General features: G+C 42.8%; 2 protein-coding genes across 26 annotated transcripts in view; one reads left to right on the top strand and one right to left on the bottom strand.

The window, feature by feature from the left end:
* Positions 1–23,241, top strand: part of LOC116846578 — a 25,070-nt gene extending 1,829 nt beyond the window's left edge. For both annotated transcript variants that reach the window (XM_032820612.1, XM_032820611.1), the window contains 7 exons: positions 2,288–2,568; positions 11,110–11,215; positions 13,387–13,601; positions 17,030–17,129; positions 19,179–19,393; positions 19,750–20,121; positions 21,463–23,241. In XM_032820612.1, the coding sequence (XP_032676503.1) occupies positions 2,302–2,568; positions 11,110–11,215; positions 13,387–13,601; positions 17,030–17,129; positions 19,179–19,393; positions 19,750–20,121; positions 21,463–21,837 (1,650 nt within the window). In that variant the 5' untranslated portion in view covers positions 2,288–2,301 and the 3' untranslated portion in view covers positions 21,838–23,241. The remainder of the gene's footprint in view (positions 1–2,287; positions 2,569–11,109; positions 11,216–13,386; positions 13,602–17,029; positions 17,130–19,178; positions 19,394–19,749; positions 20,122–21,462) is intronic.
* LOC116846577 overlaps positions 1–23,273 on the bottom strand; it is a 248,303-nt gene that overhangs the window by 79,459 nt on the left and 145,571 nt on the right. The gene's annotated exons all lie outside the window — the stretch shown is intronic.

Raw genomic sequence — 23,273 nt, 5'->3', positions numbered from 1 at the left:
GAACACCCCGACATAATAATAATAATAATAATAATTATAGGTAAAATCGCCGACACATTTCATGCGTGTGAAATAAATCGTCAATGAAAAGTAGAAAAAAAGTCGCTGCGCGGAAAACCAGCAATATGGTTATTGCATAATTTCTGTCGTATTTTCAGATAAAATTAAAATTATGATAAGATATGATTCTGAAGAAAAATTTATTCGAGCAACGATACACTGACCATTAATATCTACAAAATGTAGCTGAACTAATAGCTCGGTGGAAAAAAAAAAACAGGTTTAATAATAATTTAATAGGTGTCGTGGATAAGCGCGTGAAATATAACGATGACACAGCACACAACCTAATTTATTAATTTGCGCTGCAATCGAATGAAAAAGACCATTAATATCGCAGACTCATCGTGCGAAACTCACCAGTTGATCGTAATCACGTGCTGCTGAAACGCGTCTCGATATATTTTATATGTGTGCACAAGTACAACTTTCGATTTCGGGCCCACCTCGAGTTTCTCCCGCGATGTCACTCGACCGTAACACACCCGACACAGGTTATCGCAAGTGTGGAAGTATATTTTTCGTGCAGGACGTGGCGATCCTTCTTTTATCGAAAGTTGGTTCCTATAAACTCCCGCTGTCGATTACGTTTTGCTATATCACCGCGTTTCATTCGCGGTTTCACTCACCGCCGCTCGACGAATCTGAGTCCAATCTTTTGAAGGCGGTTTCGTGAGACCGCGATTTCGCGTAAATTCTTGATATCAATTCTTGATATCAAGAATTCCTGATATCAACGAACGAACGAACGTTTCAGGAAATTCCACACAATTTTAGCCGCGTTTATCCGTCACTTATTGACGCGCGCGATTGAATTCAAATTCGAAAGCACGCGCGTTCACGCGAACGTTAATCCGCTGCGTCATTAAACGTTAACATGAGTCCTACAAAGACCGTTTATGCGTGAAATCTGCTTCGGCGCGGTCGCGCCCGCGGCTCGAAAAATCGAGAGGCGTGCTCGGCGCAGCGGCGAGCCGTAATTAGGAAATCATTAAGCGCGTTGTCGGGATCGCGCCAACGACGATGGCGACGGCGATGGTGGCGTTGGCACGCCGGTGAGGAACGATGCAACGACGGCGCCGTTGATAACGACGATTTATATCAGCCGTAAAAGTCCAGCTCGCCCCTATTTCTTAATATGACTCTCGCGTTTTGCGTTTCCCGCGCGTTGCGGACGCGCGCCATCGACTTTACGAGCGAGGCAGACAGGCAAGTATACGTTACGCAAAAGAAACCTGGAGGAAAATCCAGTTCACATCGCACAACAGCGAAACGTCGTCATTCAGACGTATCTGCAACGCTTGTTTCTGGCCTGTAACCTTTTTGTAAGGGCGTTTAGCGTGTTCGATATAGAAGACGTCCAGGTATAATGAAACAAAGATATTAACGAGTTCTCAGGCGCGCGCAGCGTGAAAAAAGAGGCGATATTATCGTCGATTGCATTCTTAAACGGTGTATCGTTCGTTACGCTCGCCTGAATTAAATTTCGCAACGCGTGATGCTGTTGCGTGTGCTGGCATTCTTTTCTGCGTTACATGTTAGCGGGAGCGACTCCACGGCAGGCGCGAGTCGTGTGAGCTCCGCTCCATCGGAACTCGATTTTTTGCATGCTGCGGGTGTGTGTGTGGCATGTGGATGTTTTATTTTTCACGTAACTTTCCTAGGTTTTGTTTTCCGCATGCGGGAGTGCAGTCGCGAAGCCCCGATTATAATTAGCCGTGCGGTGGAATTCGCCTCGTGCGCATACACCGATATACGCCGCATAATACGCCGCACAGTAGCCGCTCGCAAAAGATATTCCTCCCTCTGCCACACAATGTGTAATCAATAATGTAACGTAGCTCAGTAGCTTTGTAGATTTTTATCTCTTCAAAAGTAAGAGAGCGCGAATCGCTTCCTGTTCATTTGCGAGCGTGCAGTGTAAGTGTGAGAGAAAATTCATGGCAAAATCAATACGCTAGCTTTGTGTAACGAAAATCGTACCACAAGAGGGAAAAAAGAGAGAGAGAGAGAGAGAGAGAGAGAGAGAGAGAGAGAGAGAGAGAGAGAGGCGTTTCATATATAACGAAGAAATAATATTTAATAAAAGATAACGTACAAGGTATTCCGCTCGCAACGAACGAAACGAGCGGAATATCTCGAATTGCGAAAAATTGAATTCATTTTTTCGGATTTTTTCTCGGGTGACAATTAATTAGCTGTTCCCCGGCGTTCTTTCGACTTTCAGGCAGCTCGAGGGGAATGAGCCGCCCGAAGATGACGTCGGTTTTGTTTACATGCGCTGTTCTCGTGGCGTTATGCGAGGTGCAGGCGATCTCATCGTCCTGGCGGCCGATCGTGCCAGCCCACAGCAACGCAGGTATACTGCACCAGGAGGCATCGATTTTTGGTAACGCGCCAACGCAGACGCTTTATGACGTGGACAGCCCTCATCATCTGCTGCTGCCGCAGGAGCAAGAAAGGTGTTCCCTCTACAAGGTCTCTATGAACCAGCAGCTGTACTTCGAGGTAGGATTGGCGAACGCGTCGCGCATCTCGAACACGGCGAACTGCGATTATTTGTGTGCGGCAGATGTGCAAGCATGAATATTGTATAACTTCAAAGTAGAAATTTTGAAGCCCGAGAGTTTGAGAAACTGGACGATTTGAATGACAAATTTTGTGCGAATGTCAAAAACTCAAACAAGTATCACAAGATTCTCGGGTGCGGAATCAAACTATCAAAATATAAGTTAAAAAGAGCCAGGTTACCGGTGTGTTTTGTGTGAAATATTTCTTTATACATTTGTACTGAACGTGTAAGCACGTAAGAAAATGACTTAGTAATATCAGCTAAACCGCGGTAGCTGATTCAAACTTAGTCAGAAGGTTAATCGTTTAGCTGTCACTGCTAAGAATTGACTATGACAGCTAAAATGCATATTATTTCAAGTAGCTAAGAAAATGGCAGTTATTTCTAAATTTCTTATCGTATGCATATTTTAAAGAAGTTTGCCGCACAGCTACAATCATTTGTTACAGTCATTTGTTTCTAGCAGCTAATATTTCTCGCTGTAGCGCCTAAGTTTAAACAGCGAATAAATTTAGCTTCGATAGTATCGACATTAGCTGTCCCTATTTCAGTGACACATCTTATCTGCCACAGCTATTTCTTAGCTCTGGAAGCTAGTTTTTTTTGCGCGCGCGTATGTGTGTGTGTGTGTGTGTGTGCGGTAGTAAACAGCACACGCACACTAGTCTACTGTACCAAAAATACCGGATTCGCGATTCTCGACAAGAACTGAGAATTTTTATGTCTTTCGGAAAGCAAATCACCGAGAGAGTATCTTGCCAAAGAGAAAACTCCCTCTTATTAGTCGTTCAGAAACCGGCGTTATTCTGTAAATCACGCGCGCGCATATCTGTATACAAGTAACGTGCGGACCACAGATATACGAGAAAGGTGTCACGATCCTCAGTAATAAGGGAAATGACTGAAAAGAATATATCTACATTAATCCTATCTCACTGTGCACAAACAAAAATTCTTTGCACACGACATTGTTTGGTTGTGCGCAATGATAAAACAGAACCGACGTAAGTACACTAGGATTCATAAATGCCTTTACACTTCCGGCACCTAGAGAATTAGGTTTTTTCGATCTGGCGCAAGCGTGAATCGCGACTGTTAGTTGTCGATTCTTTCAGTAACTAACAGTCATGATTCACGTTTACTGAGAAACGATGCGCCAATTCTCCAAATACCGGAAGTGTAAAGGCATTTATGAATCCTAGTGTACACAAAGAAGCCTTTCGCGCAACCGGTAATCCGCGTTTACTGGCTCTTACTGGCTTTTATATTCTGGTAGTTCGGTCAATTTGACTCGGTCAGATGCGCCGTGTGCACTAGAAGGAAATCGCGTCGCGCGATGAAATATAGGGCAGTTTGAATCGCGCAAGGTAAATACACGCGCGCAAGTGCTACGTGCGAGAATGATCACGATGGGCAAACGATCAATATATGCCTAGTTATAGAATGTTTGTTTTCCAAGTCACATGAGGCTGTTTGCTCTAGTTTCGAGCTATTGACACGGCTGTGCATCCCGTAGACGCGTGTAATACGCCGGGAAGTGGATCGTGCGCGTGGCCTCTGGTATCTAATATATTAACTGATTTGCACCATATAGCGATTGTGTAACCGCTAGGCAATTAGTGCAATCCCGATAGCATCCGATAGACACGCGATAATCTAACAGCGTCTAATAGCGCGACCGATGATTTTTTCGATTTCGAGGCAATCGCGTGGTCCCTGTTCGGCTGTCTTCTCTTTCACGGATTATGCGGGTCCGCGCATCGATCCGCGTCGAATGGATCGCGCGAATTTCCGCGCAATTTCGAGCCGTTGCGACACGACGCGCGGAATTCCGTCGTTCACATCCGTGGAGCGCTCTTCACGCTCGAGAGAGTGTAGCTTGGCACCGCGCGGTGCAAGCGAAATGACACGCGTTCTGCGGCCAACGAAAGTAAGGGGAAAACACTCTCTCGTGGCGAACGGCGGATCCCCTCGGGCGTAGAGTCTCGAAACGAGTCCTGAATTATTGGCGATCGCGCGATCCCAAACGGCCGAGACCGTGCACACCTGTTCTAATCGGCGAACGTCCTCGCGCCTTCGTGCACGCTTCGTTACAAGCGAAACTGATGAGAGTGCCGGCGCGCGCCGTCGTTTTCGACCCAACTCGCGGCCGAGAAAGCGCGCCGTCTCGTCCATGTAAATTACCCGCTCGTCTGATCCAGCATGAACGGTCATTTTTTCCAGTAGCCAGAAAGTACCGGCGAAAAATAAATGGTAGCATCGTCGGGGATTATTACGATGTTCCGAATCGCTGCAGAGCTATTGGATTATCACGCATAAGTTTTTTTCACGATTTTATAATGAGAGCGAAACGAGCAGCTGTCTCTTTTTCTCTCGTGACTCTACGACGACGACGAATTGCAACCGCGATGAAATATCTCGTTCGTACTAATTGATATTCAGATTACATAATGCGTTCGATGAAAGCAGTTTCGGGATCGAATTTTGCCGCTAATGAGTTAACTGAAAACGAGATGTAATGCTCATGTTGTCACTTGGGACACTTCTCATGTTACCGACAACAGATTGCTGATTTCGGGAGAAAGGAAGTTGAACTGTTCCGGGTAATATAGAACGGCGGTATCAGCGGCCTTCACCGAAATCGCTTTCTCGAATGTTTGAACAAGTGAATGTCCTTGTGTGTTATGATGCGTAACTAAAAAAAAGACTTAATTATCTAGGTCGCTGCTGCTGATTTGCATTTCCGTGTTCACTGCTTATCGTGATAAATTCAAGAGCTCTGAAACGTTAGAACATAACGGTGTAATGCCCAAAAAATGTGATCTCATCTTTCGTATTTTGTCGTGGAATCCTCTTATATATGATTTCAAGAGGATTCTGCTAAAATCCTCCCGAGAGGGAAATATTATAAGCATAATAATATTTCTCTTCATTAGAAGAGAAATACTCTTTTGTAAAAGGTTTCGCTTAGAATATAGGATTATAGAAAATAGCATCTTGCAATTGGATTCTTTTCCTTAATATTGTATTATAATACTTTTCTTTCGGTCTGAGAAGAATCCTTTTGAGGCTTCTTTTAAAAGCCCCCAACAGAAGAAGATCACAAGCACAATATTACTCCTTTTTATTAGAAAAGAAATATTTCTTCGTAAAGGTCTTTGCTTAGAATATGGGTTAACAGAAAATAGCATCTTGCAACTAGGATCCCTTTTTTTTTATTAGAATACTTTCCTTTTGCTTTTAGGAAAGTCCTCTTAAAGCCATATATAAGAGGATTCCACTAAGAGTGGGATTATATTTTTTGAGGTAAACAATACAAAATTTGCTTCCAAATTTCAAGCAAAGACAATGTGTCAGCGTAATTTTCACCGATAATCTCGCCGGAAAACGTTTTGTCCCTTGCAATCCTACATCAGAATGATTCGCACGTCTCGGAAAAATGAGGGGAATAGCAAAGATATAGAACGGGGTCGCAATTTCGCGACTCCAAGATAATCGTGATAATCTCGGTTCTCACAAGGAGCAATCTAACGGACACAATCGGCATAGTAAAATCGAGCGCGATGGAAAGCGGCGAGGACGAGACATATTTCTTCTATTCATCAGTAAGAGCCGTGTGCCAAGCAGCGGCATTGGCGGCGGTTCGTTTAGGCTAGACGCCAGCGCAGGTAATTGTGACCACGCGAGTGTGCAAGGGGAAAGAGACTGTCGCGAAATCGCGGTTCGTGAATGGATCCGCGAACGGAACAAAGCCCGGCCGGTTGTGTGACTTTCTATGGTCGGTCGTTGTGCGATCGTTTTCTTCGAGACGCGATGCTATCGCCAAATCGCTCATCAACTTCATTCCCCGTCGCAATTAACGGCCACGTTGACGTGGTCGAGTCTCTTATACGACGATCGATAAGGTCGAGGAAGATATTAAGCGCGGCATCATCGTGCGTGAGAACGGTTTCGCGCGCGGAAACGTGCTCTTGCGATTTTATCAGGCGGAGAAAACGGAAGTCGCGTCGCGAGGAAAATACCACTCGAATGCGATATCGATCACCCAAAATAGTATAACCTTATCTTTAGCGGAATCCTCTTATATATGGCCTCAAGAGAATCCTTCTTCCAAAAGAAAAATATCCTCAGCAGAGTATTTTTAACGGAGGAACTTTATCTTTCATTTATAGCACAAATCTTGTTCTTAACAGAAATTTCTTTTAGTGAGAGGGCATTCTGCTTCAAGTCAACACATTCTTCTTGATTGAATAGGAACAAAGAATAATATCTAATAGATCTCCTCTTAATATAGAGTTTACTTTTCATTAGAAGCGGAATACAAAAAAATATATATTCGAAAAAATTTAGTCTTCAAAAAATTTCTAAAAAGAATTTAATTTACTCAAAAAAATTTCATCTAATCAGAAAACAAATTTAATTTTATCTTTAGGAATCCTCTTATACATGACCTTAAAAGGATTTTTCCAAAACCAGAAAGAAAATATTCTAAATACAATATTCTTACAAATAAACCTATCCAAAAGGTACACTTCGATTTCTTTCTGTAGAATTCTGCACAATTGTAGAAGTACAAAAAATATTTAAGTCATAATTTTTCATTTTGGCCCGCTTTGAGATTCATGAATAATGAGTTTATAATTCTAAATTTCTTTAGCCGAGATCCCAACCGAAATATTTTAAATCTGTGCTAAATTAGTCAAAAATGATTTGAATCTCGGCCAAATCAAGAAATTATTTGTATAAATAATTTTTTTCAACCTTTTATGTGTTTTGTTTAAACATTTTATTATTTATACAAATAATTTTACACATTTGATTTCATATTCATAATCAGCAAACCAAAAACGCCTATATCTTGTATTCAATTTTATTTCTTATGCATTTTTGTTGCACTTGTTGATGATAGGAGTAAGAACATTAAAAAACTATAAACTGCCCGTGAAACTCAAAACAGGTCAAAATGAAAAAATATGACCTAAATATTTTTTGTACTTCTACATTTGCGCCAAATTAGAAAGAAATTAGAGTATAACTTTTGGGTACATTTACTTCTTATTTTTCATCCTTTATCTACAGTACAAGTCTTGTTTTTAATAGAAATTTCTCCTCTTGAGAGATTACTCGATTAGAAGTCGTCATACTCCTCTTGATTCAAAAGGAACAAAGTTAGAATAATATCTAGTACTATCTAGATAATAATATCTAGTAGTAATCTATTCTGACTAATAATAGCTCATTTCATTGGAAGAGAAATCTTTCGTTAGAAGTTTTCGCTTAAAATATGGAATTACAGGAAATAGTGTCTTACAGCTGGAGTTCCTTTCTTGATTGTTAGAATATTTTCCTTTTGTTTTAGAAGAATTCTCTTGAGTCCATATGTAAGAGGACTTACGTTAAGAGTAAGACTATATTTTTTTAGGATACTATTTTCGAGATAATAGTTTTCACTTAGAATATATGAGATTATAAGAAATAGAGTTCTTTTCTTGGATGTTAGAATATTTTCCTCTTTCTTGCGAGTTTCTTCTTGGTTTAAGGAGAATCCTCTTGTGGTCATATATAAGAGGATTCCGCCGAGAATAAGATTATATTCTTCTAGGTGATAACTTCGCGTATCTCAGGTAAAAAAGAATGTGAGACTGATAGCGGGACATTTCGATTGGGCGCGCGCTAAGTTATCAGAGCAGCGTGTACTATGAGTCGCTCTAATGCAAACATCTGTAGGTAGATTGAACGAGCGCCTCGTTGGATACACAATTGAATATTTCATCCTGGCCGTTGAATTTACGGGCCCTTTTAGTGGCCGACCGAAACATTACCTGTCAGTATTGCCGATCGTAATACGCGGTGACGCGGGTACTCTGTAGCGCGTTACAGCGCAGCGGGAAGTTTATGCGTGTCGACGTCTGTAAAAGGAGCCGGACGTGCCGCGAGAGCAATCTCGACCGCAGTCGTGACTGCCGGAGTGATTTTGCGGCCGTTTTTGGCGCAAAATCCGCTTCCCATGTACGGCCCTGTCAGGGAAATTACGCGCGCAAGAAGCAGTTCTCGACGACTACACACGGCTCTTTCGCGTCGACGTACGACGCAATCGATTAACCATAAATTCACGCAACCATCGCGGAAAAAGCGTGCTCACTCTTGTGAGTGCCTTTCGCGACGTGTCCCGTCGTGCTCGCGTGCATATACACGCGGTTACGTGGAGTTCTGAAAAAGTCGCATAGTAACGGGGCATTTTGAGAAAAACCGATTAGAAGCCTGGATTATCGTTGTGCGTTTTGAAAAAGCGCGGTAATTCATCTGTACGTAAGGCTCGATTTACAATAAATGGAGTAAGGAGTAGAAGTAAGATGAAATGGAAATAATTTATTTCGCTTACTCCCTTACTCCAATAAAAGTTTGCCCGTCTACATCACATGGAGTAAGCCTGAATTAAGTAGTAAGAGCTGGAGTAAGAGGGAGTAAGCGAAATAAATTATTTCCATTTCGTCTCCTTACTCCTTACTCCATTTTTTGTAGATCGGACCTAAAAGGGCAGGATCCATTTGACGCTGCAAACGTTTCAAAACGCCGTATAGACCAGTCACAATCTTCCTTTACATGCCCCAAAGCGTGTGCAAATGGATCGTATCTTAAGAAGCACATCTTCTCGAACAAAGTTGAAATGCGCAACACTATCCTTCACGCGCATCGCAATGTTCTCATCCGCGAGACCTTTAAAAACCCGACCATATCTCGGCGCGCGCTATCCTACTTCTCTGCGAGTCGCGAGCTGAGAATTGCGATTTTCCAGCAGCGGGGAAAACAATCCGCCGTAATAAGATCAGAACGTCGAAACGAAGAGGAGCGAGTGGCGCAAATGGAAAAGGTATAGAATCCGGAAATACGATAGTTTGATCAGCATTGTCGCTCGCGCAATGGCAAACCCCATGAAGCCTTTAAACTCTTTTGCACTTCAACAAGCGCGTATTCTCTTGTTTCTGCTACTTTCAGGAAAACGAGTTTTTATTTTGCGGCGTTTCAGGCGCTTTTCATAATCCACGCGGCAGCTCATTATAATTTGTATTGACGCGAGAACAGCCTCGCCAAATATAACAAGCCTCGCGAACATTATGAGTTTTTGTAGCACGGTAAATATGTTGTTTGATTGTCAATTATTATACCATGATTCTGCATGTAGCATGCAATTTCACTGCCTGAGGCGGGGAGTGTGTGCGCTGTTCATCAGTTTGGTGTATCCACTGGACTGGCGCGCAGTTCGTGCGGAGGTTTGAATCGATCGTGTGTGCCGTGTCAACAGTCGATATAATCGATTAATTCGGACACGTGGTCACCGTCGTACGGTTCAGTGTGAGATTAAAGAAAACATGTCGCGCCTGGTGACAAGAATCGAGTTGTTTTATGTAGAAAGACGTATGGATTGCCTATTTGTTAACAAAAACTCACAAATCATACGATCTGTTTGGGATTGCAAACGCTTTGGGGTGTGCAAAAAAAAAACTGTGACTGGTCCACGCGGTGCATCAAAGCGTTTGCTCAAGTGGATCTTACTCACAACTTTGTGGGTCGGATCATTCTTGCATAACTATCACTATTTCAATTCCCGATATGTAAGTAGCACGTATAAAACGAAAGAGCAGTCAAATTGCTGCACGAAAAAAATGATCTGCTACATATGGACAACTAATAATTTGCTGTATTAGCTATTTTTTCTTTGCTGCAGGAGCCAATTTCCTTGCTATGATAACAAGAAAATCTGCTCCCAACAAAAAAAGTAGCTAAAGCAGTAAATTATGTGAAGTATGTTTAGTTATCTGTAGCAAATTTGCTACGTTTCTTGCCACTTTTCTTGTTGTAGGAGCAGACTTTTTTGTTATCACAGCAAGAAAATAGGTTTTTGCAGGAAAAAAAAGTAGTTAACACAGCGAATTATATTGAATTATCCATATGTAGCAAATTAGTTTGCTGCTGCAACAAATTGTTTTTTTCCGTGTGCAGAATGTCGATCTATCCTTCGATTGCATAATTTTCTAGAGCAATCTTTACTATAAAATTCTCCCCGTGTATCTTGTTAAGAATCCCGAGATAGACGTTCGCGAAGGATTAATTCAGAGGGAGATAATCTTATTCTTGAAGTCGTTGCAGCACCGCTGGCAAGTTGCACGAATGACTACGTCGAGCTAGTCTCGAGTGCGCGTGAATGTATCCGTTTCCGTGATAATGACCAGGCGAAACGAACGGATATATCTACTTCTAATGTAAATTAGGCGCCTACTCAGGCATGCGTTTTTGCGAGTGCCGTCGAGGTGCTGAATTGATTGTCCTCGATTAGTAACGTGAGACGAACTAACGACGCGAGCTATACATATTCGCGAGCACATATTCCGGCGTCAACGCGAATCGCGATGGGCGTGAAATGGGCGGCACCCGTTGTCGCACGATGCGATCTGTCACGATTTCTCTTCCTCTTGCAGTACATCCATTACAAGACGGACCTGCCGGACATAAAGGAGTTCACCCTCTGCATGTGGATGAAATTTTACAATCACTCCAACGACCATCCCTTGTTCTCTTATGCAGGTGAGCGCGACTCGACAAACCTGTTTCTTTCTCCTTTCACCTTTTATCACGATCAGGCGGGTGTATGTGTGTGCGTACGTGTGTGTATGTGTGCGCGAATTGGACGTGAAAGCGAAAGTCTGCGACGTTTATCGCCGAAAGTATCGTACATTATCGTACCTTACGATGGCAATAAGACCGTCAAAGTCGCGTTGCGTGTATCGTGAGCCCGATTCACGAAGAACAAAATAACGAGCTTATAACATAACGAATTAGCGGTAACGAGTTGTACTTGTCTGTCGCTAAACTGATACACGTGAAAAAAGAAAAACGAATGAGTGCGTCTCTCTCTCCCTTCTTTCTCCCCTCTTTTTTCTATTTGTTACGTCGAGAACTCGTTATCAGTGTAAAAGCACCGAGTAAAACAGCTCCCTTAAATTAAACTCGCGGCGCGAGTTACGTGTTTGATTAACGAATTTTACGCCGTGCACTAATTCGCCGTTGACCTCGTTCTTGCATAATTGATATATTGTTTACCGGCGCGCAGCGACATTCGCGGATAAGCGAACAATAAACTTGCAAATGAACGGCTCGGCGGATTCAATTGTCAGCATTTACAAAAACGGACGCACGATGTCCGTGCAGAAAAATAGGGAACAACAATTGTTTGTAATGAACTCCTCTGTTCTCTGTGGAGCGCGTTGCCCGAAATTAATATAAATAATGTTTCCCGTACGCGTGCGGGGGACGACGGCGGTCGTTGTGTTCGCGCAAAGCGAAGTCGCGGCCCCCCGAAGTGGCGTTTCGCAATGAATTTCAGAAATTGCCAAAGTCGATACGCGCGACTGTAGAAGAAAATGGATCACTTACGCGACGCGTACCTGCCGTTTGCGTGTATTTATCGAGATCCTCCACAGTGATACACTTTTACAACGCGATTATTACGTAATAGCGTTTCTCTCACCCACGCAGCGCGGCACCGCGATTGTTTCGAGTAGACGCGAAATGAAGTTTCATTAGGGCGCCTCTCTCTGTGGTGAATCTAGGCCGTGTGTTTTACGCGGGATATTAAATTACACGCCGTCGCGCGCGACCATCGATTTAACCCGAGGATACGTGATCTTCGTGAACACGCGTCGCACGTGTGACGTAGTCACACGCAGTTTTATACGGCTGCGCACACACATACATACACACAATCGATTCTCATAGGCCCGTGCATTTTCCCCTTTCTTTTTTTTCGCGGATTAGCGGTTCGCTTCATAAGCAACATTTACGCGGCACGGCTGCTGCGCCCCTGATGCCGTTGTAAGAATCGATTTTGCGCCCGTGCACATTATCATTCGCGTGCAAACAATGAAGTTGTCCCGGCTGTGTTTTCAATATGCAGTTTAGAAAGGTTTCGCGCGGCTTGCGGTTTTTGTGCCGGTACAGAGCTGCACACGCAGGTTGTTCTTTTCTCTCTCTCTCTCTCTCTCTCTCTCCTTTCTTTTTTTTTTTACCGAGGTGCGCGCGAGCGTGACAATAGGTGGATATGCACGGTGTCATAAATACACCGACAATAAGTCCCTTCCCTTCGCATCCGTATGTCTAAAAACGGCTCCCGGTTTTCAGAATCAATACACCTAGCGCAAATATACCGCAGCGAACGAAATAGAATTATTTCACACGTATAGACATAAGAATGTCTTCTTTTCAAAAGGAAAAAAATTAATGTCCATTTTTTAATTTTACGGGCCTAAGATCTTATATTAATAATGCTCGTTGCTCGATTTGGTTCAAGTGAGACAGTCCGATTTTAATTTAGAGTTAGATATGACTTTTTCAGTTGAATTGCAATTACAAATAAAATATCATAAATCGTATATGATTTAAATAAAAGAAAAGCTTTGGTATAAAATTCAGATCTCAATATCTCGTGAAATTTCAAGACTATTAATACGGGCTGTTAATACGAGTCTTAATAAAGACTACTATTGCGACTGAAAACTGAAGGGCGTTGGCCCTTTTCCTCCAAAGGCCATGTAACACGCGCGATCATGTAATCTCTCTAAATTCCGTGCGCGTTACTGTAGTAATTCCACTAGTTTCACCGTCTAATAACACTGTTACTTCTATTTGCTCGAGAGAAACTCTCTCTCTCTCTCCCTCTCTCCCTCGCATACGAGCTAATTTGCACCCCTGACTTCCAGTCGGCGACCAGCCACGAGGGATATTGTCGTGGGTGGCGAACACGCCAAGAAGCTCGTACTACATGCTTAACGTCAACGGTCACAACTTGTACAGACTGAATTATCCGCTGAGACTTAACAAGTGGTACCACTCCTGCCAGAGCTGGAACGGTCGCACTGGGGAGTGGCAGATCTGGGTCAACGACGAGCGCGTAGGTCGCGGGTTCAACAACAGGGTAAGCACGACTTTATGTTGCCTTTGACCCGAACCCCCATTCTCCCTCGCGCATTCTTAGGTAAATAGATAGATACACCGCACAGAGAGCTCCAGGCTGGTGAAAAGTAAACAAGCCACGTGTGTGATTCTCCGCGATATTTGGAGCCGAGATTCCGTCAATTAAACCCATGTCGAGAGAGGCCATCGTAATTTACACGAACGAAAATGCAGATTTTGTCGATTTTGTACGATATGCTATCGAGTAAATATTCCGGAAATTGAAATCGCAACGCGTCCGTTTTAAATGGAACGAGACGAATAGCGAGATCCGCTATCTTTTATATTTTTGAGAGATTTTTAATTCGCGAATATTATCAAATATTTCGCTTAACGTTTATTTCTACCGTGGGAAGATTTGCGATTCTCAGTTGTATCGTGAAAGTCAAATCGATGAAGACGATTTTTATTCTGTCGGGAGATTGGAAAGTGGTCTCGAATCACCAAAGAATCGCTTCTTAAATCAGCAAAAGTCGCTGCTTTTGCTCCACTCCACCGTGCTGTCTCCGAAGTTTCCTCTCTGACCCACTTATGTTTACACGCGGATTAGAACTTCACCATCGAAGGGAGACCATCGAAAACACGTAACTTTAACCGCGCTCGAGGGTGGTCAATTATTCCTCATTTTCGTGGGAACGTGTCACGGACCTGCTTGTCATTACGCCACTTCGACAGACTCGTCGAACTTAGCTTGTTGCGCGGCTCCGAGAACTCGACGTGACGGGCTCATCGACATCTCCCTTGAACGATTTCGAGGTTACGACCGCCGATAATACGTAAGAAACGCCGCGGTTTCTCAGATTGCACTCCTCGTGCAGCGAATCCAGGTCGCTGCGAGGGCCGCACGAATGGTGCATTGTCCTTGGTGCTCTTAAAAAAAAAAAAAAACAATCGCGTAGACTGCGATTCGTATCGATCCGAGTCGAGGCTTACGATCGTTCCGCTAGTCGTGTGTGAACCACCGTCGCTCACATAAATTATTATAATTAAGTCCTCATTCATCACTTTTTTCTAAATTATAATGATTATAAGTATGAATATCAAAACAGGTTTTTGTGTGTGTAACATGCAAATCAGCGGTACGCGCGCGCACGCGCGCATGATATATTAGCAATCATGCATGTCTAATTATACCGCACAATCAACTCCTGATACGAACGTCAACCGCGATGAAATCACAGGTCACGTCGCGCACGGAATGCGAATGCATTACCGTGGAATCAATTAATGATTGCAAAGTGCTTCCGTTCGTATGCACTGCAAGTGATCGCGGATAAAACGAGCGGCTGACCATACGCGTAGTTTTACTACTGCAACGCGCAGAACATCCAGTCGTCACTAAAACCACTGCGGAATTGCGCGGATTGTTGTTCGTTTTTACTCGACTCCCGTGAGTATTCCCGATAAAAAAGAGAGAAAGAGAGAGAGAGAGAGAGAAGAAAAAATAAGATGCACCCACGATATTGAAATAATTTCGAAATACTGAACGTGATGCAGCTTTGAGAGATGAGAGAAGCATCTCATCGAAATGAGAAACATTATGTAATCGTTCGAAATTGTTTCCGCCGAAATGTTTACGTGTCGTGAAAGCTATTTCACGACGAAGTACGTTGCGCTGGGAAAGCTTTTCAGATAAATTTATCTTCCCCGGATAAAGAACGAGTAGCGTCTAATGTGCGCTTAATAAGAAAAAGGAATGTAAATTTTACATAAAATTACGGGTGCACGGCTAATTAAATTCTCGCGAAACAAGAACGCACTGCCGTTCTCGTGATTGCGTGTGCATCACGGTTTTATTAACATTCCGCGAGCGTCTTGGGCAAATTATACTCGTAATAAGAGACGAGAAGAAACATTCCATTCAACGGTAGGAAAAGGCCAGCTTCTTCGCACAGCCGGGAGTACCTCACAGTTACGTAAAAATTCTCCGTTGCACTCGTCTTAATTATCATTTATGTTAAACCTGCCAAGAATCTCCCGAACGTATGTGCTTCCGGTATATTCCGCACACGAGTCACGTTTGCGAATGTGTTGCGTTCAGCTGTGTCTTTCCCACGCGAAAGTCGAGTGCGCTGTCATGTCATTGCGATTTTGTTGACAGACGTGGACGCGTACTCGAAGATGTAAATAGCGATGTTAGTTGATGTGTGTATGTGTATGTGCAATACATGCACAATAAATAAACAATAAAAACTGTCGAGCGTAACTTTAGTTACCGCGGCGACTCTAAATTGGAGTGTATGTAATAAGGCAGGAGGCAGGATATAAAAAAGGAGTGGAGAGCCAAGACACGACAATTAAGCACGGGAGACACATTCGCTTTAATCGTGCAGGAGCCGTCAAGACAGTGGCTTCTCCTCTATCTAGATTGCGTCGGACAGAAACGAAATGGAAAAGAATGGCGATGGAACAGAATAAACGGGAAATGGAAAGGTATAGAATTCCATATCGCGTTATATGTATATTCTCATTCGTGCGAGGATACCAAGGTTACTTCCAAATAATGAAAAAAGACAGAAACCAATTTAAATTTCCATATAGCGTCGCCCGACTGCGGATGTGCAATCTATCCGCTGTGTGCTATATCGCGCCACGCCGCGGACAATCCGGCTTTCGTTTCTATTTACATCAGCGGCTCACATCGCTAATGTTCAGATTTTCCTCGAGTGATCGACCAAATCAGCGTTTGATCAAACCGATTGATCAATATCTAACTGCACGATTTGCCGTGACCAATTATACTGAGCAATAGTTCTTTTCAACTTCTCGCTTGCGCCGAGCACGTTCGGCGTATTTTTCGCATAATTCAAACGCCCTGATCAAGCGAAGATAACAATGAAAACTTTAGTTCATAACGGTTCTTGACAAAGGCACAGCTCGACTTTTACCCTTTAATCAGTACTGCAAGGTCGATGTGCAAGTTTAACAATGAATAAAGCATTATGTTAGGAAACAAAAAACATATTTCAAATAAGGCACTCTCTACTTTTGAAAGTTTTTAACTAAATTAAAGCGAATTCACGCGAGGAATTGTTAATAAACTATCATGACGAAGCAATAAAATAGTTTACGCGGTATGAAGTGGCTTCAACAGAGTGGTTCTCATTATGAAAATATTGATTTCAGTATAGTAGGAATATTTATGCAAAGATTTGTCAAACATAAAGACAATATTAACTTTGCCGTGCATTTTCAAGATTGTTACTAATGGAACATTTTGTTTACTACACTTGAATTCAGCAAGTTAAAATTAGTAAGAGTGATTTTATCTTTGACACAAAATGGCCGTTAATTAGTGTTATCAGGGCGATAATCCATTATCGCGGAATATTTCCCAGATTTTTTCGCGAATACGTCATGCAAGGAATACATTGCTGTTGGTGATTTCAGTTGGTCGGGCACGTTATCAAAGGCGGCGGAATTGCTATTTCGGGACAAGAACAACGACAGCTGGGCGGCGGTTTCTTGGAGGGTGATGGCGCACCACCGGGTAAGAAATTTCCTTTTTTTTCCCTCGTTATATCGATAACTTCTGAAAATATTGGATCGAGTCATAAGTAACTTCCGATGAAGATAGTAAATGTTTGTTCCTCCCGTATATTCGCGGAGAAAGTCGATAAGCTGCCTCTCGGTTGGGAACATGCGTCCTATTAATAATGACGGGTATATACCTCTGGAGTAGACTCTGTTGTAAAAATATTTGACACGAAAATAAATTTAGAGAGAGAAGAGAAATTCGAGTTATTTATAACTCGATTCGATAAACCGAACAATACCATCATCGTTTCGATACTCAGATCGAAATTTTTTTGCTCTGCTTTAATCCTGCAAATACTGTCGGACTTGAAGGATCAACAGAGAATCTCGAGATGTAACACTAGACAACCTAATGTCTTACAAATGTACATGTCTCGATGTTACAAATGATTGCTGGTGTTTTCTCTGTGTGTATGTGTTGTCGAAATTTCGACATAGAACTCGGACATTTCAAAAGAATAAGAAAAAGAGGCTAAAAAATTGCGACTGTACGCACAAACGAGGATTTAAATTTGGCTTCAACAACAACAGCACAACAACAAGTCTAAACATATATCAAAAAAGAGTTGTTAAATTTAAAATGAAACTCGCGTCCGAAGGAACATTATTACAGAAACCTCAGCATTTTGCAGTTGTCAATTATTTACGATCTTTGATTGAAAACATAATTACAGATTCATGCACGTAGACTGTTATTCAGTTATTTTGATCGGTATTTCAGATAGTATGAAATAAATATTACGAACTAACCGATGATCAGATCAGACATTCATGAAGTTATGATTATTTATCAAGCGATTATAGACTACGAGTGCCGATCTTTTAGATTCTAAATTTCGACTCGGGATATCTCCTTATTCTCAATGAGTTCGTCGAACATTAAAATCGAGAACATTCGGCGTAATAAGGAATTTAACACACCTTGAGATATATCGCTGCCGGCGTCTTACCTTCCCAATCCAGCATCCTGTTCCTGGCTGCTTCGTGGTACTAGACACTCACTCACTGACACTCGCGTATTTACGATTCGATCGGAGAAACGTGTGTTAACCACTCAATATCTCAGGAGAAAGTCGGTGAAATAATTCAATCTTCTGACGAAATTGTAAACAAGCCGACACGCGTATGTGTGCGTACGTGTGCGGCTCGAGACGTTATGACTCGCTTATGGCAAAGTATACAAGGTACGAGAGTATGAAAACAATGGATATCTTCGAAAAAAAGTCACCCCACCAATTGCGTTTCGTCGCTGCCAGCCAATCAATGACGAGCACATTTGGTGGCCGGAAAATCATGACAATTAACGATCTCGATTTGAGTATGATTATTAGTTAACATCGCGTTTTCGATCGATTCATATTGTATGATATTATTGAGCGCCTGACCACGATGATGACCAGGAACTGACTCTAGGATGAATTGCAGGACGCAGGAAATAGCGACAATTGGCGACAAGCCATGCAACTGTCTTTTCATTTCGAACATCAAATAATTCTTAATCCTTTAAAGCACAGTGGTTTTACTGTGAGATCACCTATTAGAAACAAATCATAACTTCAGGCATACTGATCTTGCAACAAAACTACTGTACACAGTGATGCACTCTATTGGTTTTTTGGGATTACTCGTAGTATTCGCTTCAGTTTGTACGTTTATTCTGTAAAAATAGGAAAACAGAAAAAAATTAATTAAAAAAAAGATGTTTTGGGGATTGTCATTCTGAATATGTGACAAGAATATTTCATTAGAATCCAAATTTTGAAGATCCTGTGCTTCAAAGGGTTAAATAAGTATTTCTGTAAGTCTCAACGAGACGGTGGTACGCAATCACTTGTGGCGTTAAGAAACAATAGCCCGTACAGCGTTTCATCTCGAGGTTTTCCATCAGCTCACCGAGTTGAGCTGGCTTCATTTTGTAGAGTTAATCTAGAACGAAAATTTCGTTCAGCTCGGATAAACAATCGAGATACGAGATGACAATGACATGTAATTCCTCTTCCAGGCTCTGGTGGCTATTTGGGAGAACTGACAATGGTGCAGCTATATAATGTCGCCCTGACCGCGGGGAAGGCGCACAAAGATCACAAGCACCATCACGCCCATCATTACGAACACGATACGAGTAATAATATACCGAGGACCACCATGCGCGCGCCCGTAACCGGACCACCTTTACTGCCGCATCCCTTCCTCACCGGGGGACAGATCAATACACAAGTATAATCACGTTTGCTCACTTGGTCGCAGCCGGGAGAGCACGCGGGTGCCGTGTCATCGGGCTAATTACTTTCGCTCTCTGAGCCTCAATTAGCGACACCGTAAACAACTCGCGGGACCGCGAGTGGGCGAGTTTGAAAGACGTCTGGAGAACGCTCAAGGTGTCAGAGAGTCTTGTGGGCGTCTTTAATGCGTCCCTCGTACGCGGTGTTCTCCAGACGCCTTTGCGGCGCCTTTCCCGCGGACGCGTGTCTTATTCGGGACGTCTCTCTCTCCGTTCGACATGCTCTCCCTACTCACGTACCGCCGCGTTCAAATTGATCGTGAATATTTCATGCGCGCGGCCGATGTTCCAGGTGAAGATCAATCCGGGAGCGCCGATTCAGATCGTACAAAACGGCGTAACCATCCGTCATCCCGCATTACCACCGGTGCCGGAATCGCCCCCGCAACCGCTTCCGCCCCTGAATCTCGATGCTCTCTCGACGTCGTATCCCGGGCTGCCGTCGCAATTCTTCGGTAATCCGGTACAGCAGCAGTTATCAACCGCCACTAGACCGTCGTCGTTCATCCCGGACGGGACCTATCACAATCTCTTCAAGAGAGAGAAAAACGAGTCGAAGCGACGGATCCTCAAGGACGAGACAGTGGTGTCGAGTTTGATCAAATCCGAGAAATCCGTCGCGAAGAGGGATGTCGAGCAAACTTCTAGTAGCTCCGACGGCAAGGTAAGAGAAATCGAGTCGGATCAACTTGATTTACATTCGTCTTATCTGGGAGCGAATGGCGTTCAAGTATTTGAAAATTCTTACAAAGTACACGCGAACCAAAAGAATATATTCGAGATATCTTACTTCCAAAACGTGAACTCTGGTAGTATAGTGTTGTTTACTATAATCCTATATTCCGAGCGACAACTTTTACCGTTTTTTTCTAATCAAGTGGATTATACTGATCGGAAATTTACTAGATATTATTCTAATTTTTTGTCCCTTCTGAATCGAGAGTATATATTTATACGAAGCAGAATTTTTGTTTCTCGGAATGTTACGTTAGGTTGAGACGAAATCCCTTTAAATACTATTTTCTTGCTCTTAAAATATTCACCTCTTGGTTTTAGAACAATCCTCTTGAGGTTATACATAAGAGGATTCCGCTAAGGATGAGATTATGTTTTTCTGAGTATAACATGTTTAATAAGACTAACTAAAACCGTTTAACCGTCTCCATAAATCGCTGTATTTTTTTGTGATATTATGAAGAAGGCTTAATTTATTTATGGATATAGAATGGGAGAAAAATGATCACTGCTATACACATATGTGTGTGACGTCGATTTCTCGTGGAAGATCGTTGCGTCAGAAATGTGTGACGCTCGTGGCGAACGTGTTAAGAAATTCTTATGAAACATTTAGTTTATTTTATATTATAATATTTTTCTTCTGCAGCGCGTTATTTTATGATTTGACGATAGAAAGGAACAAACATTTCATGCTAATTTACCCACACTGAATATCTTTCCCCATTTAAATTTTGCAAAGTATTAGTACTTTAACTATACGTGTACGTTCCCCAAGTAATTTGAGGAGCTTTCTTCTCCTTGCAAACGTTAAATTTTAAGTCCCTTCAGTTTCCGACCTACTTAACGTAGGAAATTAAAAGATTACGCGGCGAATCAGAGTGGAAATAATATCAGCGCGAGTGCGCTCGACTTGCTCGCACGTAAGGACTCTCAGACTTTTCATTACACCGCGCCGAGAGAAGAAGAAGAATTCGCGGCGCAACGAGATAATCGTGTTTCCCAGTTTTTCAATTTTCCACATTCTCCAGTCTTTGCGTCCTCACGAAGATCATCAACGTGACTAAAAGTCCGCACTACTTTGATTACACAAGCTCTTAGCTTCCCGCGTTCAACTAAGCATTTGATTAAAATCTTCAGAAAGTCTTAAGAAAGTCTTCGCCGAAAATTACCGCGGGAATCAAGTTTTACTACCATAAATCATTGATTACTTGCACGGTTCATCATTCGCGTTTGCGACTGCTTCACATGTCGTTTCTCGAATTCCCAGGTGTCTTTTGTCCCGAGATCGGAGGCCGAGGATGAGAAGAAACTGGAGAAACGCGAGTCCGATAAGAAGAAGAGAGGACTGTTGCAATTAGGCGACGGATCGATCTACGACGACGAATACTCCATCCCTCAAGGCTTGGACAACGATTACTTCACGGGACTGGCGAGCTACGGGTTGCACCTGACCAAGGGAACGGACGAGGAGAACGAACGCGAGCCCGCCGAGGCCGAGGTCAGGCAAGTGATGGACATGTGCGACGGTTGCGCCGAAGAGCCATTCGAGAAGGCGTTGGTCTTGGCCTGGAGATCGGTGCCCAAGAAGCTGTATTCCGGCGCGTTGTTCTTGCCAGCGATACCAGTGTGCAAAGCGTTTTAAGGCACCGGCCGGAAGACACGCGACGAATCAAGGACGTCGCGCGAATTCCCAGGGAACTCGTCGGTGGACATGCATTCCGCCTCGAGAAAATCAAGCGTCGAAATTCAGAAATCGAGACACTTTCCGAGAAGCCATAAAGTAAAAATACCGATGCCTGGACGCTAACAACACTGGTTATTCTTATAACCACTAACTCTGGACATTCTTATAAGTTTTGGCTTTTAGATACGAATATTTAATCCTTATAGTGTCGAACAATGATATATTGTTGTTCGCAACACTTGCGAAAAGTGCCATCGATATATCGTTGCGCATACGATGCTGCCGGACTAATTTTATAAGACGTTATAAATGGTTGAATTTCTCTTGAGAAATTTTTCTCAAACCCTATCAAACTACATCAATTTGGTCCGGTATTTTAAGCTTAGGTACATTTTCGGTCGGCACTAAAAGCGTTAAAATTTTCAAAATACAGGATATATACATGTACATACATTCTATATTGAAAGTTTAAATATCTGAGTTTGTAAGAACCAAAACAATAGGAATGTTCAGTTAGGCAGCGGTGTTATTAGTATCCACAGAGATATCGGTACTTTTATCTTTTAATACCGAGATTTAAGGATAACGTTTTCCCCGCAGTGCACAATTGTTCCGAGGAGAAGAACTGTTACACCAAACATAGTAGACAAGTGTGTAGATATTTATCCATTTAGGTGCTCTTGTTGTACTTAAGTTCCACTCAAATGAGCTTCTTCGGGGAGTTGTCCCACTTTTTAACTCCCGGCGCACATTTTCTCGGGACAATGGATGTTCATCAGTTCGTCCACCGTCCGCGAAAGACGGTTGACCGCGCGGGCGACAACGATCGACGGAAGATCGACGATCTCTCGAGAGTGAAACCTTCCCAGGTATCCCACGCCATGTTTCAATCGCTGTGTATCTTTTAGTTGTTACGAACGGAGACGTTTGTACGAACGAGGCTGGTATGACGCGCGGTGAAAATGATCCGTATATGAAAATAAGATTTATTTAATTAGTGGCGATTTTCGATCGTGTAGCTCTCTCTCTCTCTCTCTCTCTCTCTCTCTTACCGGGCGAAATATTTTCGTTATTTCGTCGGCGCAGCATAGGACAGTATTATTTCGTAAAGTATCGGCGGAAACCGATCAGGAATGACGACGATCGCTCTGTCAACGAGACACTCGACGCGGTTCCAAGATACGTGTTGATCGATCGACTTCGGCGACACGGAGGGAAACTCAATTGCGCAGCGAGGAAAACCGCCTCGACCGATCTTAGCAAAACGTGCGTCTTGGTAAGCTCAAGACTTAGTTATAGTGACATTATTTCTTCTCTTTTGCGTAAGTGTAATGTATACCGAATAAATTTGTACGAATCGTTGCGGCGTGCGTCTGTTTAATTGACCCGATCGA

Source organism: Odontomachus brunneus, unplaced genomic scaffold, assembly GCF_010583005.1.
Source record: "Odontomachus brunneus isolate Ranch 3 - 2012 unplaced genomic scaffold, Obru_v1 Obru_scaffold_066, whole genome shotgun sequence".
In the NCBI taxonomy this organism is placed as follows: Eukaryota; Metazoa; Arthropoda; class Insecta; order Hymenoptera; family Formicidae; genus Odontomachus; species Odontomachus brunneus.
This window is presented reverse-complemented; position numbering and strand designations above follow the sequence as displayed.